The sequence below is a fragment of the Notamacropus eugenii genome, chromosome 2 (genome assembly GCF_028372415.1).
Source record: "Notamacropus eugenii isolate mMacEug1 chromosome 2, mMacEug1.pri_v2, whole genome shotgun sequence".
NCBI classification, from domain to species: Eukaryota; Metazoa; Chordata; class Mammalia; order Diprotodontia; family Macropodidae; genus Notamacropus; species Notamacropus eugenii.
This window is the reverse complement of record NC_092873.1, coordinates 476,895,898-476,922,498: the sequence shown is the minus strand read 5'-3', so window position 1 is coordinate 476,922,498 and position 26,601 is coordinate 476,895,898. Positions and strand designations below refer to the sequence as shown.

Here is a 26,601-nt window from a genome sequence, read left to right as displayed (position 1 = left end):
AACAGGTATTGCATCCAAATAGCAGCTCTGAGTAAAACAAGATTGGCAAATGAAAACTAGCTTATTGAAGTTGGAACTGGATATACCTTTTTCTGGAGTGGATGCAGTGAAAGGGAGCAGTGAAGCTGGTATGGGTTTTGCATTCAAAACTAATCTAATTAGCAAGCTGGTATGCCTGCCAAAAGAAGTGAATGACAGGCTCATGACAATGCAATTGCCAATCACAGGAAAACACTATGCCAACATCATCAGTGACTATGCTCTGCCCATGACAAACCCTGATGAAGTCAAAGAAAAATTTTATGAAGACCTAGAGACCCTTATCATCAATGTGCCAAAAGAGGACAAGCTTATAATTCTGGGCAACTTTAATGCTAGAGTAGGCTCAGACTACCAGACTTGGCAGGGAGTCCTAAGGAGGAATGGAATTGGAAATAGCAACAGCAATGGTCATTTACTCCTGAAGACTTATGCATCACATGACCTTCTCATCACCAACACTGTCTTCCGTTTACCTAAATGCAGAAAAACTTTGTGCCCTCACAGCAAGCATTTTTGGGCATCTAATAGACTATGTGACTGTAAGAAAAAGGCATAGACAAGATGTGAGAGTGACAAAGGCAATATGTGGTGCAGAGTGCTGGACTGATCATAGACATCCTTTCCAAGCTAAATATTCACATTCATCAAAAGTGCCGCCCCCAAGGCAAAATGACTATCAGAAGAATTAATGCCAACAAATTAGAGCTCTTCTCTGAGTGTGAACAGTTTGTTGCTGACTTGGGGGGAAAGTTGAGCCAACACACAGTTGGCAACAGTGGAGCATAAAAGGAATGGGCAGCTTTCAGAAATTTGGTATACACTGCATTTGCTCATCTGGGTCAGAACACTCTCAAACACCAAGACTGGTTTGATGAAAATGATGGGAAAATTCAGAAGCTGCTAAATGAAAAATGAGAACTCCATAGGATTTACCAGCAGGTTAGTTCATCCACCTCTAAGAAGGTAGCATTTAATTCCATCAAAAGCAAAGTACAAGCAAAGTTTAGAGAGATGCAGGATTCTTGGCTCAGTAAGAAGGCAGATGAAATTAGTTTTATGCTGATAGCAACAATCCAAAGCACTTTTATGATTCCCTGAAAGCTATTGATGGACCAAAAACCTGTGGTGCATCACAATTACTCAGTGCTGATGGAGTCACATAGATTAGTGATAAGGTCATGGTCCTAGAGAGAGATGGGCTGAACATTTCCATAGTATTCTAAACAGACCATCATCAATCAATGCTGACTGTTTACCTCAGGTTGAAGTCAATCCTTCCTCACCTGAACTTCCAACTAAAGAAGAGGTTTTGAGGGCCATTAGGCTCCTTTCATGTGGCAAAGCACCTGGTGCTGATTCTATTCCAGCTGAGATTTACAAGGTAGGGGAACTATTGCTCATATAAAAACTGACTGAAATTTTCCAGGTTATATGGCAAGAGGAGGTTATCCCCCAAGAGTTCAAGGATACCTCCATTGTCCATCTCTATAAGGGTAAAGGGAATAGATCGTCCTGCAACAATCACAGGGGGATTTCTCTCTTAGAGCCAATGTGGTCTCAGAAAGGGCCAAGGAACAGTCCATATGGTGTTTGCTGCCTGACAAATCCAGGAGAAATGCCAGGAATAGAACAGAGGTCTGTACACAACGTTTTTAGATCTGACTAAGGCCTTTGACACTGTTAGTCATTAGGGCTTATGGAAAATTATGTCAAAATTTGTTTTCCCAGAAAAGGTCATCAATATTGTACGTCAATTTCATGATAGCATGTTTGCCCGGGTTCTGGATAATGGATAATGCTCTCATGCCTTCCCAGTCACCAGTGGAGTGAAACAGGGCTGTGTGCTTGCTCCCATGCTTCTTAGCATCATGTTTTCAGCCATGTTGACAAATGCTTTCAATGAAAATGAACACAGCATCAAGGTCAACTACCCTACTGATGGCAAGTTCTTCAGTTTGAAAAGGCTACAATCCAAGACCAAAGTGGAGGGAGTGTTGGTGCATGATTTTCTGTTTGCAAATGATTGTGCACTGAATCCAGCCTCTGAAGCTGATATGCAACAATAAGTACAAAAGCGACATTATTTGTAATCAGAAAAAAATAAAAACAAAACCCTGGAAACAACCCACGTATCCAAAAACTGGAGAATAAATGAGTAGTGATACATAAGTCTAACAGATAATTATTGTCCTATATGAAATCACAGACTGAAAAATATAAAGGAATATAGGAAGACTTGTAAGAGGGCATGCAGAATTTTAAAAAGCAGAATAAGTGCTATAATAAACCCACATTTCTTTTTCCTTTCAAACTGTCCTACAACACAGCAATTCTCCTGCCATTGGATTTACACTGAATCATACAATTTTAGGTTTGGAAGGGACCTCAATGACCATCTAGTTCAAAAGAAACTCACATATGCACAGAGAACTTATAAATTGATGAGCTGGTAACAAGTCAATTTTATTTTATTTTATCAGGAAATGTATATATTATTATTATTATTCATCCTACTTATTATTGTTATTAACAACAGAGAGAGGTTATCCTTGAGAAGCCTCAATTTAGTGATGAGACAGATTATGGAATGAGTTGGTTGAAACTGTGCAACACATCATGGCAGTCTGTAGAAATTTAGTACCTGATGTATAGGATTAGAAATTCCTATATTACAAATACAGACCTCAAAATATCTTTAAGAACTTGAGTAATAAATTTCAATTTGTTGATATAGAATCATTTTCACAGATTCAACAGTTGCTCGCAATATTCCAAACAGAACATTGATTCACAAGAACTTAAGAGCATTTTAAATTCATGTTACCATATCAAATGTTATAATCTCCAAGCTATGATCAAGGAAAAGCTTCCAAAAACACAGAGACCTCACAGAAGAAACTCTAATTGTATGGGAACAAATCTCTCTGTCTGCCACTGGGCTTGTCCAGAGTATGTTTTCAGAAGCCTACAGAAACTTATTGAAATCTATAGATGGTGAGCTTCTATCCTAACATTTTATTTAATTACAATTACCTATCTGTAGAACAGTCCTCTGAACATCAGATATAAACAGATACCATTGGGATCATGGTTTGTTCCAGGTCTTTTTTTTTTTTGTCTCTGAATTGTGTTACATCAGAAGAAAATAAGATGATGATGTTAAAGCTTTTAAAGACAAAATGGTGGCTCTGTATGGTGAGGAAACTGGGTGTCCTGAAATCAAAGCTCAAAGCATAGAACAGGTTTAAAACAATTGACACCTAACAATACTAATTTTAAAATACAGTTTGGGAACACTAAAATGGATGATAACGTCCTAACAAAGATCTATATAATTTGAATAAAATACAGGGCTCATGACCCGAAGGCAGCTACAGAAAGATGAACACTTTTTCATCAAAAAGGAGGAAGAGGATGGATAAAATTCTCAGAGCATGAGATAAAATAGTTTAAATTTTTATGGAAATACTTGGGAAACAAATAATCATTACTTTACTGAGCAGCAACGAAAGCTAACGATAGGTATATGCTACTTGATTTGTCAAATGGAACCAAATGTAATTTTGTTCCTGATTAGGTCAATGGTATGACTAAAATTCAGGTGTAAATCAAATGGCCCTCCATGGTTATCAGCTATATATCAACTTACCCAACAATCCATGAGCAGAGGAGGCTTGAACCCTTGTGGCTGAGTAGATTTGTTTATGGAAACAGAGGGGTTTATGATGGAATTTCAGGATAAGGTCATTGGTACTAGAAATTACAGAAAGTTTATCATTAGAGAGGCCAGAGTTGGTAATCAGCATAGATGGTATGGGGAATTGGTAGAAACTGTGCAACATATTATTTCAGGTTGCCAGAATTTAGTACCTGGCACATAACTAGAAAGACACGGTTAGGTAGACAGAATTACACACCAATAGCACACTGTCCTACATAAACTAAAACACAACAAATCTCTGTACAATAAATACAGAACCCAATGAATTTTTGAAAATTCAGTGAAGAAACTGTATTGGAATCAGAGTATTATCCCAAATAAAAATTGTTGTTGCCTGGATACAACAATTGATCCATAACATTTAAGAATGATGTAAGTAAAAGATACCATACCAAATACTTATCTCCAAATTATGTAGAATGAAAAGTGTTAAAAATATAGAGTTAATAAAAGAAATAAAAATCATATGGACATAGAGTAACCTTCATATTTTACAGTTTTAAGTTCCAGCTTCTCTCTCACCCTCTTTCTTTCCCCTCTCATTAAGGAGGCAAGCAATTTGATAAAGGTTATATATGTGCAGTGATACAAAACATATTTTCATATTAGCTATGTTGTGAAAGAAAACATAGACCGAAAAAAAAAAACCCAAGAAAAATAAAGTAAAAAACAAAAACCCAGTGTACTTTGATCTGCATTCAGATTCTATCAATTCTTTCTCTGGAAGTGGATAGCATTTTTCATCATAGGTCCTTCAGAATCACCTTGGTTCTTTGTATTTCTGAGAATAACTAAGTCACGCATAGTGAATCACTGTACAATATAGCTGTTACCATGTACAATGTTCTCCTGGTTCTGCTCATTTCACTTTTTTGAAAGCATCCTACTTGTCATTTCTTATAGCACAATAGTATTAAATTACAATCACATACCACAACTTGTTCAGCCATTCCCCAATTGATGGGTATACCTTCAATTTCCAATTCTTTGATACCACAAAAAGAGCTGCTGTAAATATTTTTGTATATATAGGTCCTTTTCCTTTTTCTAAAAAAATCTCTTTGGGATACAGCCTCAGTAGTGGTATTGCTGAGTCAAAGGTTATGCAGTTTTATAGTCCTTCAAGCATAGTTCCAAATTGCTCTCCAGAATGGTTGGATCAGTTCACAGTTCCACTAACAGTGTATTAGTATCCCAACTTTCCCACATCCCCTCTAACATTTATAATTTTCCATCTCTGTCATATTAGTCAATCTGATATGTGTGAGGTGGTACCTCAAAGTTATTTTGCTTTGCATTTCTCTAATCAATGGTGATTTAGAGCATTTTTTCATCTGACTACAGATAGCTTTGATTTCTTCAACTGAAAACTGCCTGTTCATATCCTTTGACCATTTATCAACTGGGGAATGACTTGTATTCTTATAAATTTGACTGAGTTCTCTATTTGAGAGATGAAGCTTTTATCAGGGAAACTTGCTTTAAAAATGTTTTCCCTAGTTTTCTACTTTCCTTCTAATCTTGGCTATATTGATTTTTGTTTGTGCAAAACCTTTTTAATTTAATATAATCAAAACGATCCATTTTGTATCCTGTAATGCGTTCTGTCTCTTGTTTGGTAAAAAATTCTTCCCTTATCCATAGATTTTACAGGCAAACTACTTCATGTTTCCCTAATTTGCTGAGATATCACTTTATATGGCTAAATCATGTACCCATTTTGACCTTATGCAATGTGAAGTGTTAGACTATACCTAGCTTCTGCCAAACTGCTTTCCAATTTTCCCAGAAGTTTTTGTCACATAGTGCATTCTTGTCCCCAAGGGACTTTGTATTTATCAAACATGAGATTATGGTCGTTTCCTACTTTACTATTCTACTGATCCACCACTCTATTTCTTAGTCAGCACCAGATTGTTTTGATGATTACTCCTTTGTAATGTAGTTTGAGTTCTGGTATGTCTAAGACACCTTCTTTCACATTTTTTTCTCATTTATTCCCTTGAGATTTTTGACCATTTATTCTTCCAGATGAATTTTATTATTATTTTTTCTAGCTCTATAAAATTATTTTTAGTAGTTTGATTGGTATGGCACTGAATAAGTATATTAATTTGGATAGAATTATCATTTTTATTATATTGACTCAGCCTACCCATGAACAATTAATATTTTTTCTAATTGCTTAAATCTGTCCACATATTGAGAAGAGATTATAGAAAAACTTCTTAAATACTTAGCCTATGATCTTGATTAATTGATTCAATTAAGGTATCTGCACCTTCTGTTTAGATAGGGATGGAGCCCCTTACATAAGAAAGAACTCTCTTAATAATTAGAGCTATCTTAAAATGAAGCAAACTGCCTATAAGATAGTGAAATCTCTGCCCCTGAAAGTATTGAAATAGAGGCCAAATAATCTTGGGGGTTAGGATAATAGAACTGCAGAGCTGGAAGGCTCCTCAGAGGATCTACTCTAGTCTAGTCCAATCCATTTCTTGGACAAGTCTCTCCTGTCCAGCATTGTAGCCATCCACCCTTTATTTAAAGGTCTTCAAATCCCTAAAATGTTTACTTCCATACCCTACATGGTTTAGGGAGTAACTGTGCATAGGGTCTGGACTGGATGATCTTTCAGGTTCCTGTGAACTGCAAACTTCATTGATTTGAGACCATCCCCCTCCTACCACCAATTCAAATTTATTAATCCTGACTTTGGACATGGAACCCCAGAACATAATCTATGTAACACAATCTTTCATAAGGAACTTTCACAGAATCTCAGAGTTAGAGGGGACTATCTCATCCATTCTGGACTGCAACAAGAATTCCGTCTTCAACATATCCACCAAACCAACAAAAATCTTGTACAATCCGTGTTGTGCTGGAGCCAGCTCTAACCAGCTCTGAGTGCTGATTGCTAAATTCTTAGTGAAAGCATTTACATCCTAGAAATCAACAAAAGCTACACGTTTATTTATTTGCTGTTGATTTTCCAGATTTGAGAAAGTGATGGAGAAAACCTTAGTGATGCAGATTAAACTTAAAAATATATCGTGTACTTTTTTTTCCTGGAAAGCTGGTAGTTACACACTTTCACTTAATTCTTCCTGTTCTGAAATTTTTTCCCTGCCATCCAATTTATTTTATTTGTGTAATTAGTGCAAATAATGAATCCTCCCCAAATGATCACATGTATTCAAATTTGCACTATTTGAAGTTATAATTATACAAAATATAGTCATTGGATCCAGCTCAATGGAAATATTCAAATAAATTGACTACTTCAAGGGGTTCATTGTTCATTCTAACTGGGATCTAGTTATAGTCAGTTATCGATGCCTATTCCAACTTAAACACTTCATGTATTAGTTGACAAATTTTCATAACCTCACTGGCTTCCTTTGACCATGCCATAAGCTACCTTGCCTGTCTATTAATTTTTATGGGCTCAGGGAGAGCAAACTGTTTTCTATATTGCCTGAGCAAAATATAACTGGGAAGATGACTTCATTGGAAGGAGGTCTTATCGTGCATTCCAAAACCCAGTAATTTTTGGCTTACCATGCCACTGTCAAAAAATCAAGGCTTGAGAGCATTTAGACAACCTTCCAGGCTAGGGGACATTCACAAATACCAACAACAGTCGAATTGGTTTTGGTGCCACCTACTGGGAGAAATAGGAGGGGAGGGCACATGAAACAGGACACGAGCACTAATGGCTCACTTGGATGAGAATAATTGATAGTTATGGTGCTTTAAAATTTGCAAAACACTATATATTATGTCATTTGAGATTCACAACAACCTGATGAGATAGGCAGATAGATATTATTTTTCTTATTTTACAGAGGTGGAAGCCATGTATCTATGTACATGTACCTACAAAAGGTATCTTATGATGGACCTATTCTTTTCCCTATTAGAATGTAAGCTCTTTGAAGTTAGGGGCTATTTTTTTTTTTTTGCTGTTTATTTGAACCCTCAGAGATTAGCATGGCCTCTGGCACACTGTGAGTGCCACATAAGTATGTGGATTAATTGATTGGGCAGTCAGTTTTCCATCCACCACATAGATCATGCTGACTGACTATTCTTTCCTGTATCTGTATGCTATATCTTTTTTTTTAATTAATGTTTTTGATGTTTTTATATGTTTCCCATTATAAATTTTTAACATTCACTTTTCAAAATTTTGAGTTCCAGATTCACATCCTCTCTCCTGCTCCTCCCCAGTCCTTTGAGAAGGCAAGCAATATATTAATTATACATGTGAAGTCATGTAAAACGTATTTCCATATTAGCCATATTGCCAAAGAAAACATATTTCCATATTAACCATATTGCCAAAGAAAAAAACATAAAGAGAGAGAGAAACAGAGTTTTAAAAAATATTTTTCACTCTACAATCAGAGTTTATCAGTTCTCTGGAGGTAGACAGCATTTTTCATCATGAGTCCTTTGGATTGTCTAGGATCATCATATTGATCAGACTGTTATTCCTTTAATTGGATGATCTCTCCCCTTTTCTTCATAAATCATAATGCAGTGGCAAGTAAAACACATTTTAAGGTAAAATTCTAGAATCAGAAATTAGAAATCACTTAAAGAACAGAGATCTTTGGGAACAAATGCTACAGGCAGAGAGAGGGTAGTTAAAATTCTTCACTGATTTTCACAGATCTCCCAGAGCAATAAATTCAGCAGCTTTAGTCCATTCCAAGCCATCTCTTTCTTAAGGGTTTGAATAAGTATCTCTGGACTTGAATCACCAAATGACTGTAAAAGCCTCTCTCTGCGTTTTGAATCACACACACTGATTTAACACATGTAAGTTGCTTTGCAAATCTTAAAGCAGTGCATAAATTTTACACATTATTATTATTGCATATTATTATTATTACTATCTCACCTAATTCAACCATTTTCTTGAATTTTTTGAAAGTACTAATTCTTATTTTTTTTTTTTTACCCAAGAGGAAATGAAATTGATCGTTTAGGACTGAGAGAAGGGTCTGAATGATACTAGGCAATTTTTAAGTTGGAGATGCAGTTGGAAAGGGGCATTGTTAATTGGAGAGGGAATGGTAGGTCTGTCTGTGGACCTGGGTTCTGTTCATGATTACAAATCTCTCCTCAAAACAAACCAACAATTGCCAAATGTTTATTAAGAATCTTCTATGTTCTGGCCACTGTGCTAGGCACTGGGTTATAAAGACACAAAATGAAACAGTCTCTGCCTTCAAGGAGCTTACTACATTCTACTGGGGATAGGCACACATGCATATTATAGATACAAACACATATAAAATAAATCTATGTTATTAGGGGTTGTGAAGGGAAGGAAGGCAGCTGGGGGAGAATCAGAAAAGGCTTCATGCTTGAGGTTTATGTCTAACTTGACCTTTGAAAGAAACTAGGACTTCTAAGAGGCTGAGTCAAGATCATAAGATAATATATTCAGAGGAGGAAGGTACTTTAGAAAACGTCTAGTTCAAACCCCCTCATTTTACAAATATGTAGAGACCTAGAGAGGTTAGTGATTTATCCAAGGTCTCACAGATAACAGAATTTGAACCCAGGTCCTCTGACTCTAAATTCAGTGTTGTCTCTATGACATGCTGGTATCCATTTCATGACTCATTATCACCTCTTCCCTCACCCAACCCTTTTGGGGCACAAGGTAGAGACTTAACTTTCTTCCATTCTAGTGAACCTTGATTTTAGGACTCAAGTAGAAACTTGACTCTTTCTGAAATAGAGGCATCATGGAAAGTGTTATTAATTTCAATTCATGTTATGGTGTATTTATCCACACCACTCATCTCCCTTGCTAAGTTCCAGGGTAGGGATTATTTCATTTTGTCTTTGAACCCCCAGCACTTAGCCCAGTGATTGACATAGTGGGTAGTTGATCAGGGCTCACTGATGGATACCATGAGGCCAGTTGTCCTGAATAGGGGTTGCCTCCTGCCTCCCACTACATCAAGACCTGGTTCCAGTCATGCTTCACTTCAGCCTTGGTCATCCTCCTACCAGCTGCCTTGCCAGCACCTTGTCCCTTCTGCTCTGCACCTCCTTCTGGTTCATCAGCGATCAGATCGATTCTGTCATTGTTCCTGGAAAGGATGTGTCATTCTGTTCCCTTAGGTATCTACCTGCCATCCCTGTCACTTTCCAAAACAAAACACCCTTCCTTGGCCACAACTTCCTTAAGTATGTTCCATAGCTATGCTGTAGCCAACTCAGACTGATTATTAAATTTTCTATGTGAGCATTTACACATTGAAAATTGAAAATTGTTATAAATCAGAGCTTGATTTCTTTTTTTTAAATTTTTTTATTTCTTGTTTTTTTGATTGTCACTGAGTTTAGACTAAAGAGATTAATAGAGAAATGTTACTAATGCAGATTAAATTTAAAGGCATGTACTTTTTTTTTTTTTTAAAGAGAGCTGCAGTTAAACTTTTACCAGCATACTACTGGCTGTCTCCCCCTATTAGAATGTTAAGCTTCTTGGGAGCCCAGTAAGTCTTTGCGCTTTTATCTATATGTCTAGCATTTAGCATAGTGCTTAACATATAGTAAATGCTTAATTAGTACCTTTCCTCCCTCCCTCCCTTCCCTCCCTCCCTCCCTCCCCCTTCCTTCCTTCCTTCCTTCCTTCCTTCCTTCCTTCCTTCCTTCCTTCCTTCCTTCCTTCCTTCCTTCCTTCCTTCCTTCCTTCCTTTCTGCTATTCTTAAAGCCAATGAAAGCCGTAGCTTGAATCCTTACATTCACATCCATCAACACATTTAATATATTTAGCAAGCACTAATTTTAGGCAAGGGATTATTCATCTGTTTCATTCTGTTTGTTTTCTAGAGACTATACTCCCTAATCCTGGCCAGTCATTTCAAAACAGTGTACTACTGAGCAAAAGGGGCACAAGGTTAATCATGAATACTGGGGGAAAAAACCCTTAAGATGCTCATCCTCCTCAGGGTGAGCTACAGACATCTTTTCATAAATGAAGGATAGCATATTTTGTCCCTCTAAACAGACATGATTTTGCAGGATGTGGTTGTAATCTCAGGTGACTAGGTGGTGCAATGGATAGAATGTTGGTCCTGTAGTCAAGTGGCCTCGGACAGTTCCTAGCTGTGTAACTCTGGGCAAGTCACTTAATTCTGTTTGTCTCAGTTTCCTCATCTGTAGAATGAGCTGGAGAAGGAAATAAACCACTCTAGTATCTTTGCCAAGAAAACCCCAAATGAGGTCACAAAGACTCAGAGGTGATTGAAAACTACTGAACCACAATAAATTATTATCTTCATTGTAAGGAGAATGATTCGTAAAAGTAGAACGGTGTATCTTTTCTCTGTATTTGGGTTATTTGCATTCTTTCCTTTAATTTGGACAAAAGGAGTATAGTCAGGAGTACAGCCAATAAACAGGTATTGTCACCAACGCCCCCCTTATTACTCACCTCAGCAGCTAATGATGTGAAACATCAAGTTGATATTTAAAAATCATCATGCTAAGGTTATATTATGAAATATAACAAAAGAAACTTATGGCATCATAATTTATTATTACAAAACAGTAAAGATCTTTTACTAGTGACTTTACAGAGTTTTAAAAGTCGCCAGCCCTGAAATGTTCAACTCATTTCTGACCAACCTTCCAAATGCTTCAGGTTCATGACTAAAAAATCACTTTCCTGAAAATATGAGTACAACACATTAACATTATTAATAACTAATGCCAGTGAGGACATCTGGGCAAAAAATTACTCAAATTCGGTTGTTCTGGAATAACAATTAGATTCCATTTGTGATAAATAATACTTTATTGATTTTTTTCAATTCAGCCAGGTATTCATAACTTTCAATGTTAATTTTCCATGTTAATGTAATCAATGCTGCCAAATCAGAACTATCTTTTTATTTCACAGTTGGAAAAAAATAAACCAGAAAATTTCATGTACAAAACCCCAGTTTCTACTAGATAAGAGGAAAAAGGCAACAGTGGAAAAATCTTTTGAAGTCTGACATTTAAAATAACTATAAAATAGACTACCAGTCGTACAAACCACCCTTTGAGGACTCAAAGTATGCTTCATTTCTAGCCCAGCTCTAGTAAATATCACAGCCAAAGAGTTCTATTCGAAGAGTAATGCTTTGATTCCATGACTTGGGAATGACACGGATGAACCTGGAAAAGATGGGAGGGTTGAAAAAATTCTTGACCTGTCCTTGGGGACTAACATTTCCCACAAAAATCTGAAAATGAAGAATAAGAAAAGAATTAGTACTAGAAAGACATGGGGTATTTGCAGTACTTCCTGCCCTCCCCCTCCTCCTTGTAAGAATAAGATGTTTTTGTAGCCTCATCATAGACTTGGCATGGGCTTGTGTGTTTCCAGGTTGAGATAAAAGATGAAGGAAGCTAATAAAGGGGAAGGGTGGGTAGCTAGAGCTTCAAAAGAGGCATTTCTCCAGTTAGGAAACGTTAACTTGTTGTGTTTGTTTATTTTAAAATGGAACTGAGACAGCGCAAGCCTGGGCCTGGGGTTGGAAAATCTGGGTTCAAGCCATAGCTCGGCTGCATTACTAACTCTGTGGTCTTGAACAAGTAATTTAACCTCTCTGAGTCTCAGTTTTGTCCTGTGCAGTAGAGTATAATAACTGCACTATCTCCTAGGTCTGTGGGGAAGACCAGATCACATAATGATGGAACTATAAATAGCTATGTGACTGTAGACTTTTACTAGCCAGTGCCTAGCAGTATGCCTGGCCATATGAATAAATGAAGGGATGTTCCGTTTCCCCCACCAGAGCTCCTTGAGACAGAGATTTCTTTGTATCCCACTACTAAACCTATTGCCTAGCTCAAAGCAATGACTTGCTCTGTAAATGTGTGTTGCTGATAATGTTTTCTCTTCTGGGAATGGCCACCCTCACTGCTGACAATAGCTAGTTCAGACCTTTGGGTAGGACCTCTAACACAAGGAATCAGGTGAGTAAACTGTTCATGACGCAAGAAGAAATTAGAGGTGTGATATAGCAGGTCAGCTTTGGGGAATTCTGGTTTTCCATACCCTGTACCAGAAGACTTGTAGTTTCAGAATCAATACTGCACAAAAGTTTTTTTTATCAGTGCATGTAGGGTTTAATTAAATAATAAAAATCCTCAGAATAGTGATGATAATAAGCTCAAATCCTAATACTTTTAATCAGCTATTATATTATTCACTTGTGCGCTAGTCTATGGAACATCAAATATATATGTGTGTATACATATATACACATAAGTATATGTAATATGTGTGTATATAAAACATATCTCAAGTAGCATAATGATGTATTGCAAAGCCTTTTAAATTTGATTTTCAACAAATGACATGAAAAGGAATGATTTTATGTAATAATAATAATAATAATACTAAGTCTTCAGACACTATTACCCCTCCAAATAAAAATGGTCTTTACACATCGGTGTTGAACAATTAAAAGGCACTACCCCCAGTTCACAGCTGGACCAACCTAAATATAGAAAGTGCCAGTAACTAACTGTGTGAACTTAGGCAAACCACTGACCTCTCTAGTTGACTTCTCTGTTAGCTTGTCTTTAAAATGCAGGGATTGAACTACAATGACTTCCAGGTTTCCTTCCAGTTCTAAAATTCTGTTTCTAACCAAAACCTAGAGTCAGAAGGCCAGGGAATGGTGTCGGTGGAGTTTAGATGTCACTTTCCCAAGTCCCTGTCTTAGGGAGTACATTATTATTTCTTTGCTAAGACATCACATTGTACCTTTTCAGTCATGGATGGTTTATCCTTATAAGGTTTCCATTCTGTGCCATGATCACTGTAGAAGATAGAGTAAGTCATCACATACATTTCATTTGAGAAAGAATTGGCCCCTTGGGTTACAATTGCTGTTATTTTCTTGGTTTTGAGCAGGTCTATCTGGAGCCACTGTTTGTTGTTGTTCGACTAAGAAAGTTAGAAAGACACTTTGGTGAGACAATCTCATGAGAAGAGAGTTTTTAGATGCACAATATTTACAGACATGGATCCTAGAGGAAGAGATAAAAGGAATGGGGGATTCTTTGTTTGCTATTTCAGATGGATTATGAATTCATAGAATACTTTAGGGCATAAGATTTCTGTCTTGAAATGGCTGAAAAACTGGCACAGGGAAGAGGGGTTAGACATTCTTGATCTCAGAGAAGAATGAAGAACAATGGGTAGAGACTGCAAAAAAAAACTTCCTTAATAATTGGTTATCCACAAGTGGGATACACTGCGTCAGGAGGGTCCCTCCTCAGTAGGGGTTTCATACCAAAGCTGGCTGTCCACTTGCAGGGTATGTTATAGAAGGGCATCTTGGGCAAGTAGTGATTAAACTGGATGGACACTGAGATCCCATCCCACTTTGTGATTCTCTGAGGGATAATGTCCCTCTTTTAGGCAGGTTTGCCAGAAAAGCCTAAAAATATTTTGAAGATGGTGCCCTGCTTTTAGCCACCATCCTGAAACTCCTTGCAGCCTTGAATTTCTGAAGTTCTGTAACCTTGGGTGATCCCCACCAACCAATTTCTGCCTCCAATTCTGCTCCCAGGCTGCCAGGTGTTACTGGAGAAGCCAAGAAATAATACTAATTTCATCTGATGTAAATTTATTGCATAACCTCAGCTGAATATTTGCTGCTGCCCAGAAATTCTTTTAATCAGCTCTTACTGACACCATATCTTATCCACAGTGAAGATTTTGGCAACCTTTCCCTACTCCTAAGCTTCACACACTCAGAGCAAGTTGACTTCCTCTCTTCTGTTACTGAAATCAAAGCCATGTGATCTGAGCTACCTCAACTTTGCAGCATTATAGGATTTTTTTTACCTGGAAGATAACTTAGAGAGAATTTCGTCTTAGTTACTCATTTTATAAATGAAGAAAATAAGACCTAGAGAGTTTTAAATGGATTGCTTGCAGTAATGAATGGCTAGAATTCAAACCCAGGTCCTCTAATTTGAAATCCAGTGTTCTTTTTTTAATACACAACAATTCCATTTTCTTTTCTATATTAAAACTTTTCTATGCCTTCACCTTTCCCATCTTCTTTTCCTTCTCAAAACCCTACTCCTTTCCAAGGTTAACCTACCCAACTATTCACATGCACTCTTAATTTGGCCTTTTATTATCTCCTCTAGGACCTTATTCCATCAATCATTTATTCTTGTTTTTACATTTTTAATCTTTCTTTTCTGCTGGTTTTTGTTTTTGTTTTGTTTTGTTTTTGCTCTTTGTCTATGAACAAGCTCAGATCTGGAAGAGGAAACAAACAAAAAACCTTTCTTATAAAGCCTTGTACCCAATGATGTGTTGGTTTAACAACTGACTCTCTGGAAAAAAATATCCATGGCATACTTTTACTTTTAATCTGCATTATAAACATTTTCTCCATCACTTTCCTTAGTCTAAGCAATTAACCAACTATAAATCAAGCCCTGATTTGCAGCATTTGCTGTTTTCTGAAATGTAAATAAAAGCTTACAGGAAACATTTAATAATCAGCTCTCTGGAGCCAGCACCACCTGGCGTCAATAAACATCTGCTGATATCCCACATCTCTCCCCTTCTTTTCTCTTCCAGATTTCTTCAAAGTAGTTCAAATGATAATCTAGCCAATTATTCTACTTCCTCACTACACACTCACATTTTAGGGACACTTACTAGGGAATGGTCAACACTGTAAAACATTGTAGAGAGAGGAAAAAAGAGCCACTGGATTTGGCATTTGAGAGATGAGCAATGATTTGAAAGAGTAGTTTCTGCTGAGTGATGGGACTGGAAGTCAGAGATGAGTGGGAGGTACTGGATCTCTTTTTTCTCACTTATAAAATGAGGACATTTGACTAATTGATCTCTACAGATCCTTCTAGCGCTAAAATCCTGTAATCCTCTATCCAATGCATTCACCTCTCTCTGCCTTGGCTCATGCCATTCATTCCCTGGCTGAGAAATGCCTTTTTCCTCCTTTCTCCCTATCGTGTCTTCCTTGATTCCTCTCAGTCAGAGGACAGAAACTAAATAGAAGCCAATTAGAATCCCAAGCAAAAACAAGATAGAAAGATAGAAGCTATCTTTCCTGCCTCTGACCTTGAAGAGCCCTAGGTTTATACCTTTCATATACTTAGCCCATTCTATTTTTATATGGAAGTTATTTGTGTATATGTTTGTCTCCCATACTTGCTTTATAAGGTGCTTAGGAAGTAGGGACTGGGTTTTATTCATCTGTATGTCCAACAGTGTTTTTGCACATTTTTAAAGAGAAAGTATGGTCTTCAGAGCTCTGGGCCTGAAGTCAGAAACACCTAAATCCAATTCTAGCCTCATCTACTTACAAGCTGTATTACCCTGGGCAAGTCACTACTTCTGTCTGCCTCAATTTCCTCAAATGTAAAATGAAAATAGTAATAATTTTTATAATACAGAGTGAGCACTTTGTAAAACATGTAACACAGTGCCTGGCACAGAGTAAGTACTTAATAAATGCTTATTCCCTTCCTCTATTCCCATTTGTCATTACATATAACTACGGGAAACTCATGGTGAGAAATCTCCCTCCACTGATGCAGATTGGCAAGTAATCTAGAATACCGTTCATATTGGGCCCTCGCAAAATGTTTGTTGAACATCCCTTAAAATGGAACTATAAAAATGGCATAGTCGGTCAACAAGCATTTATTAACCACCTACTCCTGTGCAATAGATAAATAGATAAGAGTATTTATTAGCTTTTTATTATGGGACAGGTACTTATTAGCTTTTTATTATGGGACAGGTACTCACTAAGCCCCAATACACACTAACCCACACACCCACCCACATCCACACCCACACCCACACTACTATGTCTTTAGCCATTGAGTAGAGAGGAATGAATTTTGCATCCTTTAGGGTGGAATTTGACCCCTTCCCATTAAAAAAAACAAACAAACCCTTTTCCTTAATGTTTTATTCTTATGCTAATAAAATAGGACCCTTGTCAAAATGACAAGAGCTCTGCAAAGTTTCTATCCAAATCTACTTCAGGAGGAGGGTGTGTGTGTGTGTGTGTGTGTGTGTGTGTGTGTGTGTGTGTGTGTGTGTGTGTGTGTGTGTGTGTGCACGCATAATTTTTTTTTCCCTAAAGGTCCTACAAAGGTTAAAGAACAGGGTGAGGCTGGCTATGGGAATGGCCCTGGGGTGAAAGATAAAGCTTCCTCTGCAATGCTACCACTAAGAAAGAACAGTCCATTATTTTCCCTGTCATACGTAACGTCCTGTTTAGTTGTCCTGCTTTGATAAGGATTCTAATGATCACATCACCTAGCACCTAGGAGAGAATTCAGTCTAGGAGTACCTGTGGTTCAATCAGAGATGCTGCAGGGAAAGATAACTTCACCTCAGCCTCATTTAGATGATGAATGAGGGAGGATTAAAGGGGGCAGATGAAGCTCGGTGAATGACAGGGTTATTTGAACAAAATCTTTGGGAGATTCTGCCTGTGCTGTGAATTCAATTAAATATATTTAGAGCAGTGATTCACTGCCTTTTGGAGTTGCAATACCACAGTGTTGTTTCTTTGACATACCCATTCCACTCTTTTCCCCTGCCCAGCCCTTGCTAATGAAAGTATACATTCTATAGAATTAAAATGTAAAGAAAGTGAAAAATTTTGTTTGGGGAATTTAAAAAATTCACAACAATCCTTAAGGTGTCAGAGGCATTTTGGAGTCCTCTAAAATCATGGTTTGATAACATTGATTTAGGAAATAGCAGCTGTAAGATTTTGGTTGGGAAGAAAAAGAGGGCTACCTGTGTTCATGTGTCTTTCCTTCTCTATGTCATGCTTTGATTTGTAACCCACCTAAATAAAGGAGTACAGGTATAAGGGAGAGGAATTTTGAAATATGGATGCAAAACTTGTATCAACTCAAGTGATTTTAGAAATTAAAAATCAAAATGAATTTTTCGCTACTGTTGGTTTTATCACATAGGCCTGGATACCAGGTATACATTTTAGGTAGATTTGATAAGTATATGAAGTGAAAGAGTCAGGAGAAGGAGTTTTGTGTGACTCTAGTTAAATGACTTCACCTCTTTGGGTCTCAGTTTCCCCATCTGTCAAATGAGAAGGGTGGACAAGATGATCTTGTAGGTTCCTTTCTGCTCTAGTATTCTATGATCCTATATGTAGTTTGGTCTAAAAGTGAAATTCTTAGACATGTCTGGTTTTTCTTAGAACATCAGAACTCAGTGCAGAGTCACCCTTTAGAGTTATGTACTTTTTCACTTCACGAACAGGGAAACTCCCTGTGCCTTCCTATTGATTTCCCGGGGGGAAACTCCTGGACTCCGTATAGGGTTCAGAGACTAATACTTCAGGCATCTTAAGAGAAGGAAGTGTTCATTGTTTAAGTTTGCCAGTTATCTGTAAGGTTATCTACCTAATTTTGATTGCCCAGCTCTGTGGAAGAGAAAACAACACCCCTCCCTCCCCCCAAATGTGTCAAAGATGAACATTTCTACTCAAACCAATTAACCCCAATATATCTGACCAACCTTTTCTTTAATCAAATATACACAATTCCATTGGTGTGGGTACTTCCTCTACTGATGGAGATTACAGTTGCTCTAAGCTTTAGTTTCATGAATTGTAATAAAAAAAAAATCATTGTCTGGTGACCAACTCTGGAGATGGATCTTTCCTAATTTAGCTAAGCTGGACTTAGATTGGTGCTGAACTTGGACTTGAAGACTCTTCAGTTTGGCAGGACCTGCCCAAACTCTAACCTTATTGACACAGACTTCAAGAACCCAAGGTCACTTCATGCCATGACAAGGGATCAGAGGAAGACTTTAATGGTCAATGGACTCTCATTTTAGGCTCTTTGAATTATGTTTAATCAACGGAAGAAGCATTTAAGCTGGTTTGAGACCACCAGTGATCACATGGGGTATCATGACACTGAGAAAAACCAAAATGAATTCAGAGATTCAGAGATCTTGAGCTGGAAGAGACAGGATGAGAAGTCATCTTGTCCAACCCTTTTCATTTTACATATGAGGAAACCGTGTCTCACAGAAGTTCAGTGATTTGCCCAAGGTCAAAAAGTAGAGCTGAGAATCAAATTTGGATCCTATGACTCTAAGTTTAGCATTTTTTCTGCTGTACCATCCTACCTACATTTTTGTTTTTAAAACTAACAGTACATAGTCCTTTTAAAAAGAGCAAAATTGTTAGATTCACTATGTTAATTCATATAAGTTAACAAGTTATTAATAATATTTATATAATGTATATATTAATATGTAATTATATAAGTAACAATAATAAATTACTTTACTAAGGATATTGTAACTCCAACAAGTTTAGAAATCACCAGTGATGCATAAAAGTTAAACCCCTCAGACCCATCCATGAAGATCAGAAATGATTTTTCTCTAGTCCAAATATAAGTGCTATAGCTACCACATTAAAAAAACGATCTAGAATTTTAATACGTACAAACAGGAGATTCTTTTGTCATTTTTACTAAAGTTTCTTTGTTTTAATCAGTGAAAACTTGGAGACAACCATTCACTGTGGAAGGTTTACCTTGGCTTGCCAGGCATTCACACGGCCTTGAGCATTGAGCCGGGCATAGAAGGGTGACCAGTCACCTCCCAACCAAGATTTTTTCACTGATGAAGCCGTAATCTGATTATTTCCTATCTTTTGGCTTTCCATACCCAGAGGTGTGGAGCAACCTGTCAAGGGGAAATCAACATGATTTAATTAACAAACATTTGATGAGCTATACTACATGTTAAGTGCTATGGGACATACTAGAAATGCCTGGCATGGCCCTAGCATTCAGAGAATGTATAGGATAGAATCATAAGAAACTTAAAAGGTCATTGAGTCTAGAATAGATCCTAGTTTTCAGGAAAGGTGCATATTTCCAACATTTGGTACTTTACCATGTTTTAAACTAAAATTATAGAGAAAGATAAACTATAGTTTCCCTTGAGGGAGAGACCATACTCAGCTTTATCTTTTCTGCTAGGAAATGTGACTTCTTCTCTGTGTGGTACCAAGATACATGAGAATTAAAATGGAAAAATTAGTGGATGAGAGAACTTATTCACCCTTGTTATATAGAATAGAATGTTTTCCTCTTTAACACATTTCATGTGGGCTTGTAACTAGGCGCCATACTGAGTTCTTCATCATCCCTCATTCCCCATAGCCAATCATTTCCCAAGTCCTGTGGTTTCTACCTTTCTAACATCTCCTCCTTCTCTGCTATGACATTGCCTGCCCTAGGGCAGCCCCTCCTCACCTCACACCTAGATTATTGCCAGAGCCATCTAGTTGGTCTCCCTGACCCAGGTCTCTCCTTACTCCAGTGTACAAGTTCACTGATCTTCCTAAAGCTAGGTTTGACCATGTCACTCCTCTCTTGCCATCTCCTATTCAGTCAACTCTAGGGCTCCCTATTGCCACCAGGATTAAATATAAAATTGTCTCTTTTTGCTTTTTGAAAGTCCATAATCTGGACCCTTCCATACACTACCTTCTACCTCCTCCCTCCTCCACCCCCTACCTACTTTGCAATCCTGTAATGTTGGCCTTAGTTGTTCCTTGAACTACCTTCTCCCTTTACCAACTCTGGGCGGTTTTACTTGCTGTTGCTATGCCTGGACCTCTCTTCCTTATCTTCTTCACCTAGCTTCTGTGGTTTCCTTTACATTTCAGCTAAAATCACATCTTTAGTAAGAAGGCTTTCAGGGCAACTGGGTAGTGCAAACATTATCTCATTGGAGGTTTACAATAATTGTGGGAGGTTAGGTATTACTATTCTCTCTTTATGGGAAAAAGTCTCCAGAGTTTAAGTGACTTGCCCCTGGTCACATAGCTAATAAATGTCATGTATTTTATCTACTATAAAATGTTGCAGTTAGGGTTACAGAGTGAGTCTGAATATCTGAAATTTGTAGATGGTTTCAGAACCTGGTCAGACAAAAGAAAGAAAAGGACTATAGAAATGATAAATAAAACTAAAAGCTTGTTCCTTGAGAAGACTGCCAAAGAATTGATAAAACTTTAGCCAACCTGATTAAAAATGACAGGGCAGAAATTCAAATAGAAAAAATACAAGGTGGAATCACAACAAAGCAAAAAATAAAAAAATGAAAAGAGTTATGGGAACCTACCTATCATGTAGCGTTACATGCTAATAAAACTGACAACACCAAAGAAACAGAGGAATGCCTTTCAAATATAAACTATTCAGATTAACAGAAGACTAAATAGAGATTTTAAGTAATCCAGTTTTGAAAGGGAAACAGGACTACCTCTAAAGAAATTTCAAAGAAAAAACTCCTGGTGCTGATGGATTTACAGAGGTATTCTATCAAACTGTTAAGAATAATGAATGCTAATCAAATTATTCTCAAAATTTAAGAAATACTCTACCAAACCCATTTTATGAGAAAAATATATTTCTAATAGTTAAACTAGAGAGATAAAGAAAAGAATGATCAACTAATCCTATTAATATCAATTCATAATTTTAAATGAAATCTTTTCAAACAAATTATAGCAATTTATCAAAAGAATCATTCATTATAACATTTGGGTTTATATGAGATATAAGGTTAGTTAGACACCAGGAAAGCAATCGTTATAAGCATATTAAAAATGAAAGCATACGAAACCTGAATTAACCTATTGTAGAGAAGTCATCATTATCAAATATTGTTCTTATCTGAAATGGGCACAGTTTCAGGCAGGCTGTCTTTGGGACAAGTATGTGTTGACACTTAGTGTGATGGCAGGTGATATTGTGGTTGGCAGACAAAGTAGAGAGACCAAGAAACCAGTGCAGATGAAACACTTCCTTCTCCTCTGAAGCCTCCCGTTCCAGGGTGTGGGGAAGACCAATACTCCCTAAGCTGAATCCATACTTCAAGATTTCCATTCGGGGTAATGGATACGAGTATTGATGCCGATTTAAAGACCAGTGTTTATGTTTCATCCCTGAAACTTACTAAGTGTGTGACCATAGAAGAATCTTTTAATTTGTCTAAGTCTTAGTTTCCTCATATGCAAAATGAGGATAATAGTATTTGAGGGACCTACCTAGATCACAGAGTTGTTGTGGGGCTTCTGAGCCCCACAACTCTCAAAATAAAATAAACACTTTGTTTATTTTGTTATGTGTTTATTGTGATATTTAATATTATAAATACCATTTAATATATCTATCATTTAGTAACAAATATACACTTAGTATAATGAATGTTTTATTATATATTTAACATAATTATTTATATTGTATATTTAATATAATAGTATATTTGTTATAGATTTAAGATAACTAGTTTTATATTTAACATAATATTTAACAAAATATATTTCATCATATTTAATGATACTTAATATATTTTATCACATATTTAAAATAATAGTACATTTTCTTCTATATTTGCCACATAGATTGTCAAACACATTGAAAACTGGAGCAATCATCCTAAATTACTGAAAATAATCTATCAGTAATCTGCTCTGCCAAACCTGTGGAAGAAAAGTCAGTAAATTCTCATTCCTTACCTTGGACCTCACAGCCCAGAAATTCCAGACGGAGGGTAGGTCTATTGTAGGAACGAGTTGGGGAGATCCGAATGTATTTAGTTACAATGGGTGGGTCAAAGAGATTTTCCTTGATGGTGGAAGCATCTGAGTTGCCCTCAAAGTACTAGAAGGAAAAAGTGGGGACAAGTCATCAAAAAAAAAAAATCCTTTCCTTTGCAATCCTATCTATTTTATGTATTTCAAAACATTTTTCTGAGGAAGGATACATTGGTTTCAGCAGACTGCCCAAGGGGTCTATGGAAAAAGAAAAAGGTTATGACTGTTGAGGTTCAAGTATGACCTCCTCTTACAGGCTTTTCCCAAGCCCCTATGTGTTAACCCCCTCTTCCTCTTGACATTGTTCTGTATCATTTTGTCCATTCTTTTTAGATCTCAATCTAGGTCCAAGTCGTATGCTCCAGTAGAATGTAGCCCCTGTGAGGGTAAGAACTTCATTTCTGTCTTTGTAGCCCCAGTAAGCAGCTCAGTGCTGGGCACAGAGTAGGCATGTAAATCCTGTTGAAGCGGATTCCATTTCCAAACTGCAAGGTGGTATTCCACTACAGAGGGGATGTTAGCACAGGTCTTTCAGAGTTTTTTATCTTGAAGACCTGACTCTGTTATTCCAGTGCAAAGATAGCCAATTCTTTTGAAAAATCTTTATTTTTGGCCTAGAACCATAGAAGAGAGTTGGGTAGAGGGCCAGGAAGAATTCTCTGTCGGTTAGCTTTGTGGAAACTGTGAAAGCAAGTTAGGCTACTTTAAAATTCTGGAAAGTATCTTAACTAAAAGATACCTTGTCTATTTCCCCCAACAGATTAGTGCTGTCTCTTCCTAACTACTCTGTATTTAACTAATTTGTATTTGTTCTGTATATATGTGTACACACACACACACATACACACACACACACAACGTCTTTCTCAGTAGAATTTAAGCTCTTTGAGAATTTTTGTTGTTCGGTTGTTTCAGTCACATCTAATTCTTCATGACTCCATTTGGGGTTTGCTTGGCAGAGATACTGGAATCGTTTGCCGTTTCCTTCTCCATCTCATTTTACAGATGAGGAACTGAGGCAAACAAGGTTAAGTAACTTTCCAAGTGTTCGAGACCAGATTCTAACTTAGGTCTTCCTGACTCCAGGCTTGGTGCTCTAGTTGCTTGCCACTATAGGGACTGTTTTATTTTCTGACTTTGTATCCTGGTATCTGGCACAGAGCAAGAACTTAATAAGTATTTGTTGAATGGCTGATTGACTCTGAAATCAAAAGGTCTGAATGGTTGACACTTTCTTATTTGCTGCTTAACCTTTCAGAGCTTCAATCAATAGAAGTCCTCCAGATTTATTGTTATTGGAATGCATATAATCTTCTTTGCATTTGAAAATGGAATGGGACTAAACCTATGGTTCAGGGTTCATTTTGTGGGGGAGATCTACTGCAGAAAACTTCATGCTTGCCCTTTCTTTTTAAGAAATGTTGTAGCAAAATAGGTCAAGGACATTTAACCACTGAAAAATGTTTGTAGACTCTGCCACGTAGCTTCTTATTTAAAATTGATGCCTATTCCAGCCCTACATCTTCATGTTAATAGAAACAGAATAATGTTACCTGTTCTCTAGAGTACTATAGCACTTTGCTTTCACATGTCATTCAAGTCACAGAATGGAATTTTTAAAGCTTGAAGATCAACTTAACAAACTCCTTGAGATCTAAGAACATGGGTTCTATTTGTTTTAGCCTGTTCTATTGTAGAGTGTCTGTTATGGGGAGAATGCTTGGGTTACTTGTTAATGATCAGGAATGTAGCGCAGCAGAGTTGGCAGAGAACTGACCTTGTGTCTAGAGAGACTGGGGTTTATGTCCAGTCTCTGAGGCAGCTGTGATGTATAACTTTGACCTCTTGGGGTTCTAGGAACTTTCTTAAGATTTTAATAGGCTGACCCACATTGGTACAGGCCATTTCCTCACCTGAGAGATATCACTGAAATCACAAGTTTAGTTCCTATGTCATTTGGTCATGTTTTCTGGATTGGGATTCTCCAGAGTTAGGGTCAAGTTTTTAGTAGGCTATCCGTAGCACCCACCACTAAATAAGCCATTTAGAAAGGGGGTTATTGCTTCTAACACTTCGAGAAGACTAGTTTACAGTCATCCTATCTATCTGTCATCTATCTATCTATCTATCTATCTATCTATCTCTCTCTCTCTCTCTCTCTCTCTCTCTACCTATCTGTCTGTCTGTCTGTCTATCTATCAATCTATCATCTATCTCTCTATCTCTCATCTGTCTCATCTATCTTTCTATCATCTGTCTCTCTATTTCATCTCTCTCTCTCTATGTATCTATGTATGTATGTATGTATGTATGTATGTATGTATCTATCTATCTATCTATCTATCTATCTATCTATCTATCTATCATCTACCTTCTGTTCTGAAGTACTGCTCCCTTTGAAGTACCGCCACATTCTTTTGTCGGAGCTATAGGCAACAACGAACTGGGTAGTATAGTAGGGTGTCAGGTACTGTTTGGCTCCCTGGGTCTGTATTCCAGTAAGTATAACTTCTCTTTCGAAGTTCACCTGTAATAGAAGCAGATGCATTAAACGGTCATCCTGGTCTGCCAAGTAGTTAATGCTTGTTTATTATTATACAGCTTGCTCTGAAAAAATGTGCTCAGCTGGCTACCACATACAAGCCTGGGTTTTTGTCCGAGGTATCTTTCACTGAATTAGTTTGTAAAGCCCTTGCAGGCAGAGAGCTTGTTAGATGCTTTCAATGTAGACCCCTTATGTCATCTAGCATATCCAAGTAAAGTGTGTAGATAAAAATGGGTTGCCAGAGTAGATAGATAACTATGTTCAGGAAGTGTGTGAAACCCACTTTGGACATATACTTAGCTCTGAACCCTGGGACAAGACATTTAACCTTTAAGCCCTGGTTTCCTCATCTATACATTGGGGATAATGATAGAACTTACTTCACAGCCACCACAGAATCATAGATTTTTAGATAGGAGGGACACCAGTGACTTGCCCAAGAACACATAGGCAGTAGGCAGTAAATGCAGTATCAAATAAAGCAATGTAGGTAAAGTGTTTTGTAGATGATAAAGAGCTATTTAAACGTTACATTATACACTTACAGTTACTTGAGATTCAGAGGGTTTAAGTGATTTGCCCAGCATCTTATGACTAATACTTATCAAAGGCAGACTTTGAACCCAGTCTTCCTGACTCCAATCCCAGCCCTCTATCTGCTATATCACACAGCCTCTTACAGTGCTGAGACAAATAATAGGTACCCAAGCAATATTTGTTGATTGATTGTCTGATTGATTAAACCAGCCCTACCTTACTTTAGGAGAGAGATTTGATTTCCACTCAAAATATTAATAAGTACTAACAGAATGATGAGCTGCAGTTCAAATCAAAGGGGGTGCATGGTAGTTATACACAGCAGACATTGTCAGGGTACTAAGGCATACCTGGATCCAGGGTTCAGATGAAAGAGACTGTGCTCGTTGTTTTGTACTCCAAGCATTGTAAGATCCACCATTGTTTAACCTCGCTAATTTAGGGTACCAATAACCTAGATTTCAAGGAAGGAAGAAAACAAGGAAGTTGAATTTGAAAAAAAGATCAGGAAGTCAGCAATTCCCAATTTTAGTGGAAAACCACTTTTCCAGTAGAAAATCCTTTTCCCTCTTAGATTTATGTTATAAGAAAGAGACTGTATAATTGAGTGTGTAGTTGAAGTGGTATCCAAATATATCTTTGGCTAGTATTTACTAAACACTTACTGTGTGCCTGGCGCCATCCTAAGCTCCCGGGTTACCAAGAATGGTAAAAGCTGCTTAAGCATTACCTTCTGCATAAGTTTTCTGCTCAAAGGCTATACCCTTCTCCTCCGACTAAACTCCCTTGTATTTAACTACTTTGCATACTTTTGTATTTATTCAATTTCTATTTAAACTTCATATTTTTTTATGTACTTATTATCTCCTCCATCAGATTGTAAACCCCTTGCAAGCAAGGGATTGCCTCATGCTTTGTACTTTTATCTTCAGCACAGTACCCGGCTCATAGGAGTAGATACTTAATAAATGCTTGTTGATGGATGAATTGACTGATAATCTTAAATCCATCTACAGACAATACCTGATATGCAAATGATTCACACACT

General features: G+C 37.2%; 1 protein-coding gene across 4 annotated transcripts in view; it reads right to left on the bottom strand.

Annotated features, from left to right (window-relative positions):
- Nucleotides 1-11,317: 11,317 nt before the first annotated feature.
- F5 (coagulation factor V) overlaps nucleotides 11,318-26,601 on the bottom strand; it is an 80,072-nt gene continuing 64,788 nt past the window's right edge. For all 4 annotated transcript variants that reach the window (XM_072648696.1, XM_072648699.1, XM_072648697.1 and 1 more), the window contains 6 exons: nucleotides 25,904-26,007; nucleotides 24,843-24,998; nucleotides 22,394-22,538; nucleotides 19,394-19,545; nucleotides 13,561-13,743; nucleotides 11,318-12,028 (listed from right to left, as the gene is read on the bottom strand). In XM_072648696.1, coding sequence (XP_072504797.1) covers nucleotides 11,882-12,028; nucleotides 13,561-13,743; nucleotides 19,394-19,545; nucleotides 22,394-22,538; nucleotides 24,843-24,998; nucleotides 25,904-26,007 — 887 coding nt within the window. In that variant the 3' untranslated portion in view covers nucleotides 11,318-11,881. The remainder of the gene's footprint in view (nucleotides 12,029-13,560; nucleotides 13,744-19,393; nucleotides 19,546-22,393; nucleotides 22,539-24,842; nucleotides 24,999-25,903; nucleotides 26,008-26,601) is intronic.